Genomic DNA, 10,775 nt, shown 5'->3' with positions numbered 1-10,775 from the left:
TACTCTTGTACGTATAGGGTATTCACGTTCAGGTCGACAAAAGGGAATAAGCACGGAAATCTCATTGTGCATATTTTAAAAGCATATAAATTGTGAAACATTTTAAACTAAAACCAATTTGCTATTTGTATTTGAATTGATACTTTACTCTTGTATGTATAGGGTGCTTACGTTTGAGTTGGCTGAAGGGGATGAGCACAGAAATCTCATTGTGCATATTTTAAAAGCATATAAATTATGGAACATTTTAAGACTAAAACCAATTTGCTATCTGTATTTGAACTGGTACTTTACTCTTATATGTATAGGGTGCTTACGTTTAGGTCGGCTGAAGGGGATGAGCACAGAAATTTCATTGTGCATATTTTAAAAGCATATAAATTGTGGAACATTTTAAGACTAAAACCAATTTGCTATCTATATTTGAATTAGTACTTTACTCTTGTATGTATAGGGTGCTTACATTTGGATCGGCTGAAAGGGATGAGCACAGAAATCTCATTATGCATAATTTAAAAGCATATAATATGTGAAACATTTTAAAACTAAAATCAATTCGCTATCTGTATTTAAACTGGTTCTTTACTCTTGTACGTATGGGGTATTCACGTTCAGGTCGGCGAAAGGGAATAAGCACGGAAATCTCATTGTGCATATTTTAAAAGCACATAAATTATGGAACATTTTATGACTGAAACCAATTCGCTATCTGTATTTGAACTGGTACTTTACTTTTATACGTATGGGATACGCACGTTCGAGTTGGCCAAAGGCCAACGTGTTTTTATTTTTCCGCTACGTGTCCTACGAGCGGAGATATTGCGACGCAAAGTCGAAATGCGAAAATTTTATATTAAGATATTTCTACTAACGTCGACGTCTCTCAATATATCTCAATATATATATATATATCAGAGAAATGTAACTTTCACTTTTTCGACATTGGCGATACTATAGTATCGCCAGTTTCGATATCGCGCTCGCATTGTTATCGATCGATCTAGTAGGTTAATTAATAAGCGAAGATATTACGACGTAAAGTCCAAACAAATGTAAAAATTTTATTTATTAAGATACTTCTTCGTAAGATACGTCGGTCTCTCAATATATGACACTAGACATTACAGACGCGCGCGCTTCGCGCGCGCCATTTAGCTTTAACATTATGCTATTACTATTACACTATTCCCTAATAGCCAAATGCTAGCAGAATGCCGACAGTATGCCAGCAGATCCGAGCATGACCATCGAGCAGATTCCTGTCCCCTGCGTCCTCATTAAGCTTATTTTCTAGCAGCACGATCTGCTGCCCACAATGTAATCGCAGAAACGCGGCAGAAATCGTGCACAACATGCAGTCACAATGTGATAGTAAAAATGTAGCAAGAATTGGACATGAGCCATATGAGCTAATAACAGCAGAAACACAGCAGAAATGGTGCATGGCCTGCTGTCACAATATGATGGCAAAAATTAATATAGCTAGAAGAGAACATAGCTCACTATAACGTACTGGTTATTTATATATAATTTATTCTCTCCTATTACCATAAATAATATTTCAGTGGAAAGAATTGTTATTAATGACAGTAATTATACTATCAATTCAAAAGTATGCCACATTATAAGAGTGGACTCCACAATACAACTGATACAAGTTGTGCAGTACCGTAATTTATACCGAAGATAATAGACAAGGTAATATGTTTATCGAAATTAATAAATATCTTCTCGTTATATATAAATTTAATTCATATTATATGTATTTAATTCATAAAATTTCTTATACAATATACATATTATTTTACAGTTCAAAGACCAAGAGGCAGAGCCACGGGGATACGGCGGCAAGAAGAAAGATTTATGGCCTTTCTGTACAGACTTTCATCACCATACTATCATTGGGGCATTAGACGAGGCAGAGGCAGAGGCAGACAGTATAGATAGATAAGATTCCATATACCCATTATATTATATACTTCCATTATATTATATATATACTTCCATTATATTATGTACTCTTATATACCCTGAAATAATCATTTCTTTTTGTAAAATAAAAAAACAATAAAAACATGTAATATTGATCAGATTATTGTCTACTCCATCTTTCATGCATGCATGCGTACAACGTCTGCATGTGCAATGTACGCATAAATGAGAAATAATATATTACTAGCCAGATATATCTTGCTGCGGGACGGTCTTTTCTTTCCCTCGACGTATTAGTATGTCGGTGTAAAACATGTTGAAGTCAAGTCTAATTCAAACATAAATAATTTAGAAATTAATTAGTATCTAATTTTATATCAATTGTGTGAGAAAAAAAGGATGCATAAAAATTATATAAATAAAATTCTTACCGACATAACACATTAAGTAATTTCTCATTGTTATTATCACAACCCAAATCACAAATTCGATCTAGAAGTCGTGTCAATACTTTAGTAAATCTTTCGTCTAATGATACGATTGTTTCTTCGAAACTTCCTGTTCCATCTTTCGCCGTAGAACTGTTCTCAATCTATGAAAAAATACAGTCAATTAATATATTATAAGCGTGTACATGTATGTTACATAAATTAAAATTAAAAAGCATTTTTTTCAAGTAACAGAAATGTGATACATAATGAAGTCTTATTTAAATTATGATATATAATAATGCAGCGATAAACTATTATCACCATGCCTTTTATGATTAACTATACAAGTATAATGATTTTCTTCTTTTGAAACTAAATATAAATAATGATATGTAATATTATAATTCTAGAGGATAATTTATACTTTTATAATAACACTTAAATATATTTTTTAGATATGTAAATTTTTAACTTATGATTAGGTATTTGTTATTATTTGACCAAGTAATAAAATAGCAAATGTTTAATGTTGCATTGTACAAAACGCATGTTGTAAAAATACATAAAAAATAGCTTGCTAATAATACGTATTTTCAAAATCATATTTAAAAATATATATAAATAAAAATTGCAATTTTTACAATACATATGGATATCTTCTATGAATACACCGTAAATACATATCACGTAAACAATGTAATTTATGTATCATCGAACATTTATATTTTGTCAGATAGAAATAAAAGTAAATATTAAACTATTATATCCAATGCCGATTTGCTTATTTCAAAATATTAATTTATATGATATAACATAATCCTTATCTATTATATGAATTTAAAATGCGATATTTACATAATTGTTCGTTTTGATACAAAAAAACAACTTGCGATTATTTCCTAAAGTTCTTCCTAATTAAAGATGTTTATGACCTGTTACACGAAATCAAAGAACATGTACATGTCTTCAACAACAATTTATACATCTTTAATTCGATTCTGATGGAGCTGCTGGCAGAACATGCACCTGTTGTGCTTTACTGGCATTATACACTTGTCCCGGACTAAATGGCTCTAATCGAGGACCAGATCCTAAATCATTTTTATTACGGACGATATCTTAAAATGGAAACAAATAAAACAGTTACAGAAATTTATACAACTCAGAGGCAAACGTAATATCTTTTTCTTTCAAAAATTATAGCAAATATCTACAATAAAAATTTCATGAATTTGTTCATAAATCAAATAAAACGTACACATATGTAGACATATAATGTAAAATACTTAAACTTACCATTTTTCGATTCTGTTGCGGGTATGTATCGAGATAATCTAACAACAGGGAGAGGCAAATAACCACTTGTCAGAGGCATCACATCTAATGTGACGCTTTGTTTCTCTACTATTTCTAACGATACAATGCCTGCTGTCCGACCACACACCGCCCACATAGTTTGGTCCGCCAGAACCTCATACATTAACTGTGGAGGAGGATTTGGACTAAGACTAGGCATGCGCATCACTGTAAGACACAAGTGGCACATACTACCAGCACGACAAAACTCTCCTCCACCACCACTTGCTTCAACTTTCGAGGATACTGTGAATAAAGTCTGGAAAGCATCGTAATGTAATGCAATTTTTACAAGTGTACATAGTGATCCTACATTATTACATCATCATTAATCCACAACTTCTCATTTAAAGTAAATAAAATATTTAGATAGATATATAACATATAATTTTATACATATATATATATATATATATATATATATATATCAATTAATAATGAATAGTTGTTCTTACCACATAATCTGTAATATCAAAGTTGCATCTGTAAACACTACATGCTTTCTCAATTCTCTCAAGATTATGTATATGTAGTGGATCATCGTCAACATGTGTATTATTTAATTCTTCAGTATCATTGACTGATATATATTTTACACGAAAGTCAGTCTTTATTGGTATCGTGGATTTCTCATCTTTTGATGAGATCTCAAATTCCCACATAAAAGAAACGTTCATTCCATTGCCTATCACTAATTTTTGACCCGCGACAGAATTTAAACTTTTAAAGTTAACGTCTATTGACGAAATTGTCATTAATTCAGGTTCAGTTAATTGTAGAAGTTGACTTGTCAAGCCAGTCACGACAATTTGAATGAATTTTCTTTGTTTTGCTGTATGAAGTTTCATACTTGACATCAATGGTGGACCAAAATGCAACGATATGCTTTCTTCCAAACCCCATGGACATTGTATACTAAAAAAAAAAGTTAAGTTATAATATTCATTGTGCGAGAAATAGAATAAAATTACAAGTGTTAAATACTTTATGTTCCATAGATGAAGCATCCTTCTTTGGTGGTAATTCAGCTAAGATCTTTAACTGCACTCTTATAGTTTGAAATGGTTCGCACGTTGGCAATGGTGTCTCTAACTCCTTCACCATTACTTTTTCAACACTTTGTGATTGCACTGTCAATCCGCGTGATGTGCGTAATTTTAATTTCATTTCTTCGGTTATCTTTGTACTTCCGCTCGAAATAACTAATTCAATATCTTGAATAAGACCTGCCAGTAAATCTCTGCCACAATTTACGGATATCGTTGGCTGCGTCTTTGCTACTTCGTAACATAATCGTGGATTCAGTACGGGCGATAAAAACTCTAATTTTTCTTCTATTACCAGTGATAATTGGCTAACTTTGTATAAACCCGGTTGATTTACTCGCCTTGTTAAGACAAATGTATTTATACCGGGTTTTATAACGAATTCATCACAGGAGAGCGCTTTGCTAAAATCACCCTTTGTATTGATTGAAGGTTTTCTATGCTTTGCACTGTCTGAACGTCTCACGAGCGGTTTCATATTTTTATTAATAACACTAGCAGCACCAAGACTCCTATCTTCCTTGTAATCCAAATCAGTATCAGCTCCCTGCCGTCAATATATAATCCGGCCAATCAAATCATGTGATTCCGTAGAGTCTAGACACAGACATTTCTCTTCCGCATCCGTACAGATGAGCCACTAAGATAGATCACAAAAAGTACGGAGTAGGCATTAGAGGTGGGATTACTCTCTCGGAATCAGGCACTGCCTGGAACAGCACTGGTGATCTCTGATCCACTGTCGTGAACTGCATGATACTAGCTATGTTACCACATCGATAACAATAATTTGGGACCGACCACACTGTGACGAGTTTGTCATTAAACATGTACCTATAACCTGCATGATAAAAATATGCGTCATCAATACATACTTCCGAGATATTTAAAAAAATCTGCGACAGAAATATTTGAGCAAAGACATACCTTCCTGAACTAATTGGTGCGCCCTACAGATGAGTTTAAGATCATTCACTTCCATGAACATGTAAGTCACTTTACTGCCAAACAGCCAGCCTGCACCACGCGGACTTACTGTCCATGTTTCTACATCTTCTGGATCGGACCAGACCAAATCACAGAAAGCACCTGTAATATGGCAATTAAGCAACAATATTTTATTATTATTGTACAATAACAGTAAATATCCAGTCATGTAACTTTTAATTATTATGTAACTTTTGCAATAACATATCACTTTATACAATTAATACCTTTGTGTGGAATCTCTTGATTTCTTTCAATCGTTCTAATTTGATCTAGTGTTCTAATAGCTGGAGACAATCCACCGTGTACACAAAGAACCTGTTCATCAATTAACTAAAACAGAATTTTATTCGAGCGTAATCAAAAGTGGAGTTATACCCTACAACAGTACTTCCACGCATTAGCATTGCCGTACTTGTTTTGGCATTCATCTAGAACAGAAAATGAAGAGACCAATGAAATCAAAGCTTTATTATACACAAATGTAAAAAAAGCCCAGAAAAGAAAGTATCGTTGCGCACTTACCGTAAAATCCAAATAAACGTGCGTGATTTGTCTAGTTTCGTGATTACCGCGTAGTAACGTTATCCTGTCGGACCATTTAGCTTTAAGTGTGAGCAGACGAGTAAACGTTTCTAAGCTATAGTAGCCCCGGTCGACAAAATCTCCCAGGAATATGTAATTTGTATCTGGCACGGGGCCACCGTTACGAAACAGTTCCTCTAAATCATAGAACTGTAACAGCACAAAAACATGAACAATCTGATGTATATTAATATCACGATTGTGTACAAATAACTATACAGCTACAGAATATTAAAATCGAAAAGTTGTGAGGCAATAGATAATGGAAGACTAATATTGTTGCGACGCTAATTCGGAAGATTAAAAAAAACTTTACGTCGATCCCGTAGCGGTGAGCAAGGATGCTCCGACTTTGAGGTTAGTACAACATTCATCGCACGATACTGTTATAATTGCAAATCGGAAACGTACCTCGAGTCCAGCTCTTCTGCGATCAACGAAGTCGGGATCGAACTTGTCAGTCGTCACTTTCTGCCAAGCGTAGAGAACCTTTTCCGGCAGCGGTGGTAACACGATGTAGGGATACGAAATCTCCAGATAAGCACGAAGCAATTCAAATTCAGTATATCGCCGGCACGATTACGGTGTTACTACCGTTTCACGTACGCGCGTTGTCGCACCTTACCTCGCGACAGCGTGCGGCTCGTGCAAACGCTAACGCACGGCCGCAATCGCGCGGCAGAAACGCCTCGTGTGAACAGGCTACCTCTCGCTCCGCGCGTATTACCGTATCTCTCGAGATAGGTTAACTGATGTGTGACAGCGCGCTAAACGCACTATCTGCACTCGCGCAGTACACATACACACACGTATACATATGTGCATATCGAAACTGGCGATACTAGCACCGCCCTGGTGTCGAAAAAGTGAAAAGGACGCGACTCCAGCCAATGAAATGATGGCATGGCATGAGAGACGGTCGACGTAGAAGTAGAAGTAGTATCTTAAAAATAAATTTTCACATTTGGACTTTGCGTCGCAATATTTCCGCTCGTAGGGCACGTAGCGGAATATTATAAGAGAAACCCCCCCCAAATCGACCCAAGCTATCGATCAAGCCTACTTAAAACTTGATCCGTTCACTCGTTATATGAGATCTCAACATCTCGAGTACTCGCAACTCGTCGCGTCGCGTAAAAGAGTCACGGTCGGTCTCGCTCCGCGTGTACTTGGCGCGAGACACTACCGTGTCTCTTAAATTAGGTCGATAGACTTATCGGTCAGGGCCGGGGCACGAACATTGCCGTAGCGTCTTACGCCACCTTACGTGAGAATCTTACGTTACGCGACACGCAAGCCAATCCTACGGCAACGCACGAAGAAAAGCGTGACGTACGTATGTAACGTGGCACGTGGCCAAAGGAGAGCTCTGACCAAAGTATCCGTGTGACAAGGGTTAGTATTAACTCAAATTATTGAACAATAAGTAAATCAAAAAGAAAATAATAATATCTTTAAAGCCATAGTAAGACAAAATGTCTATTGCGTATTAATTTTATAAAACTGTTAAATTCATGTCTACAAAAGCCATGAAAATTGCATTATAACCTCTTCATGACATTCTTTGTACGGAATATGTTTCTTTGAAACATGCAAAACAAGTTTTGAATCTTCAAAATAACTTTATTATTGTGGAATCTTTTTCATTCAAATTTTCTAACCAATTTAATTATAATCTTAGGGAAGGCATTTGTGACTGGGACTTGAATAAACAGAAGGTTTATTATCTCGGGCGTCTCTGACACAGCTCTTTAGGGTTATTAGACTTGGCGCGGTGGAAAATTTACCTGTTCCGAGCTGTCCAGCAAGGTGCCCGGCTTGTTTATGACATTTTTTGTAAGGAATATGTTTCTTTGAAATGTTATTATTAATATTATTTTTAATATTTATATTGTAGAATAATGGATCACTCATCATATTCTTATGAAATTCCGGATGAAACGTTTACGGACGAAGTAGCTGAAAATAATCCTAACGAAATTGATAATTTACAAATTGAAGAGAAAGTGGGTGATGATTATTTGATTGATCTGTATAGAGAACGACGCTTCTTATATGATAAACGGGATAAAAACTTTAAAGACAATCAAATGAAAGACAATGCTTGGTTAGAGATATCCAAAATTATGATAGAAAAAAATTGTGGTTAGTATATTTAGAATAGTGCTGTCTTTGTCTTGTCCTTTTGTAGATTTTATTAATTATTAAAAATAATTAAAACATTAAAAGTAATACTATATATCCAACACAATAAGTATGTTTAATACAAAGTAAATATCTTTTAGGAGATTATTACACACCAGAATACTGCCAAAAGAAAATGAGGTCCTTGAGAGAAAAATTCAGTCGTTTGCAAAGAAATGAGCAAAATTCTAAAAGTGGCAGTGCAGCATCAACAGAAAAAAGATCACCATTGTTAAACCAACTGTCTTTTTTGAGCTCTGACCAAAGTATCCGTGTAACAAGGGTTAGTATTAACTCAAATTATTGAACAATAAGTAAATAAAAAAAAAATAATAATATCTTTAAAGCCATAGTAAGACAAAATGTCTATCGCGTATTAATTTTATAAAACTGTTAAATTCATGTCTACAAAAGCCATGAAAATTGCACTATAACCTCTTCATGACATTTTTTGTACGGAATATATTAAAAATATTATTATTAAAATTATTGTTAAAATGATTTAAGCCTAAAAAAGTAATATTATATTTTGATGTAATAGTATACCTATATTGTGATTTTAAATAAAAGGTATAATTTGATTTTAATTTTTTTTATCTATATTTTTTTATTATTTTAATAAATTGTTTTAAAAGAGTTTTTATTTTATTTATTTTATTCTTTATAACATCTTAATACAGTTGCTACTAATATATACACTTATAAAAGTTTATTGCCTTTTCAAAAAATGTATTAAAAACTGTATCAATTTTTTTCTAGTCTCTGAAGTCATCAAATATGAATTTAACAAGATCTTTGAAGCTCAAAATTTTACTTTTATTATTACTTTTAATTTATTATATGAGACTAAAACGGATGAATGTACATAAAAGATGGCAAAATAGAAGATGGCTTGTTAGACCAGTTAATCAGCAGAGAAAACAGCAAGGAGAATATGATAATCTCTTTCAAGAATTAAAGAATGATGAAGAAATGTTTTTTAAATATACGAGGATGAATATTCAGCATTTTAACAAATTATTAAATATGTTAGAATGTTATTTAGTAAAAAGAACTAAAAGAGCTTTACCTCCAGAACAGAGGTTATTAATAACATTAAGGTATAACTTAATTTATTAATAAAGAAGAATTGTTTAATGTAGCTACTTTCTATTTTTATTCATGTTTAAAAGACACTGTCGTAAAAAATATTGCAAGAAATTATGATATAACAAAGTTTATTGTGACATATGTTTTAGATATCTTGCAACAGGGAATTCAACATCAAATATTGCATTTTCTTTTCGAGTTGGACAGTCAACTGTCAGAAAGTTAATTAAAGAAGTGTGCCCAATTATCACAAATAAATTAAGGCCTATATATTTAACATGTCCTACTGAAGAACAGTGGAAGAATATCTCTGATGGATACTGGAACCAATGGAATATACCCAACTGCTTTGGAGCTATCGACGGGAAACACATACTTTTGCGATGTCCTCCTAATTCTGGGAGCTTGTATTTTAACTACAAGAAACAGTTTAGCATTGTTCTTATGGCCATATCAGATCACTTATACAGATTTAGTTTAGTCGATATAGGAGCCTATGGAGGAAATAGTGACGGAGGCGTTTTTGAATCTTCAAACATTGGAAAAAATTTAAATAATGGACTTAATTTGCCTACGTCTTTAGCTTATCTTCCCGGAAGTAATATCTCTATGCCTGGTTTTTTTATTGCTGATGCTGCGTTTCCATTATGTACCCGAATAATGAAACCATATTCTGGGAAAAATTTAACGGAGAAACAAAGAATCTACAATTACAGGCATTCAAGAGCTAGAAGAACCGTTGAGAGTGCGTTTGGCATTTATGCAAACCGTTGGAGAGTGTTCCATACAGCTATAAGTATGCTTCCAGAAACAGCGGATCTTATAACCATTGCATCAGTTTGTTTGCATAATTATGTGATGTATGAAGAACAAAAAGACGGTTTAAAAGAATACAGTCAAGAAGTAGAATTAGAAACTAGTCAATGGTTAGATGTACAAAATACATCAAGTACAAGTACTAGATCAGCAATAACTCAAAGAGATATTCTAAGTGAATATTTCGTCTCGAGTGGACAAGTTGATTTCCAATATGAATATATTCACAGAGAGCAACACTCAGATTATTTATGAGAATCAGTTGTAATAAGTATTATGTATTGTGATAAGTATTTAATAAATATTATAATTATTGAATATAATCAAAATCTTTATTTATTAAATAAGG

General features: G+C 33.5%; 2 protein-coding genes across 4 annotated transcripts; one reads left to right on the top strand and one right to left on the bottom strand.

The window, feature by feature from the left end:
* Positions 1-3,328: 3,328 nt before the first annotated feature.
* Positions 3,329-5,520, bottom strand: LOC139783635 (trafficking protein particle complex subunit 10-like). The gene is made up of 5 exons (XM_071722791.1): positions 5,455-5,520; positions 4,703-5,318; positions 4,175-4,638; positions 3,660-3,978; positions 3,329-3,481 (listed from the first exon to the last, which is right to left on the bottom strand). The coding sequence occupies exons 1-5, from the start codon at positions 5,518-5,520 to the stop codon at positions 3,351-3,353; spliced, it is 1,596 nt and encodes a 531-aa protein (XP_071578892.1). The 3' UTR covers positions 3,329-3,350.
* A 2,042-nt stretch (positions 5,521-7,562) lies between these two features.
* LOC139783633 (uncharacterized) lies at positions 7,563-10,755 on the top strand. 3 transcript variants are annotated; one of them, XM_071722786.1, is made up of 6 exons: positions 7,563-7,732; positions 8,019-8,146; positions 8,235-8,482; positions 8,623-8,804; positions 9,281-9,621; positions 9,760-10,755. In XM_071722786.1, exons 3-6 carry the CDS (start codon positions 8,239-8,241, stop codon positions 10,679-10,681), a joined length of 1,689 nt encoding a protein of 562 aa, XP_071578887.1. In that variant the 5' UTR covers positions 7,563-7,732; positions 8,019-8,146; positions 8,235-8,238; the 3' UTR covers positions 10,682-10,755. The 3 variants fall into 3 exon arrangements, with proteins under 3 accessions (XP_071578887.1, XP_071578889.1, XP_071578888.1); XM_071722787.1 differs by lacking the exon at positions 7,563-7,732 and adding an exon at positions 7,772-7,903; XM_071722788.1 differs by lacking the exon at positions 8,235-8,482 and having other exon boundaries at positions 8,019-8,173.
* The last annotated feature ends 20 nt before the right edge of the window (positions 10,756-10,775 follow it).

This window comes from Temnothorax nylanderi, unplaced genomic scaffold, assembly GCF_030848795.1.
Source record: "Temnothorax nylanderi isolate EJ_2023f unplaced genomic scaffold, tnyl_v1.0 TNYL_tig0523_pilon, whole genome shotgun sequence".
NCBI lineage: Eukaryota > Metazoa > Arthropoda > Insecta > Hymenoptera > Formicidae > Temnothorax > Temnothorax nylanderi.
Note: the sequence above shows the minus strand (reverse complement) of the source record. Positions and strands in the feature narration are given on the sequence as shown.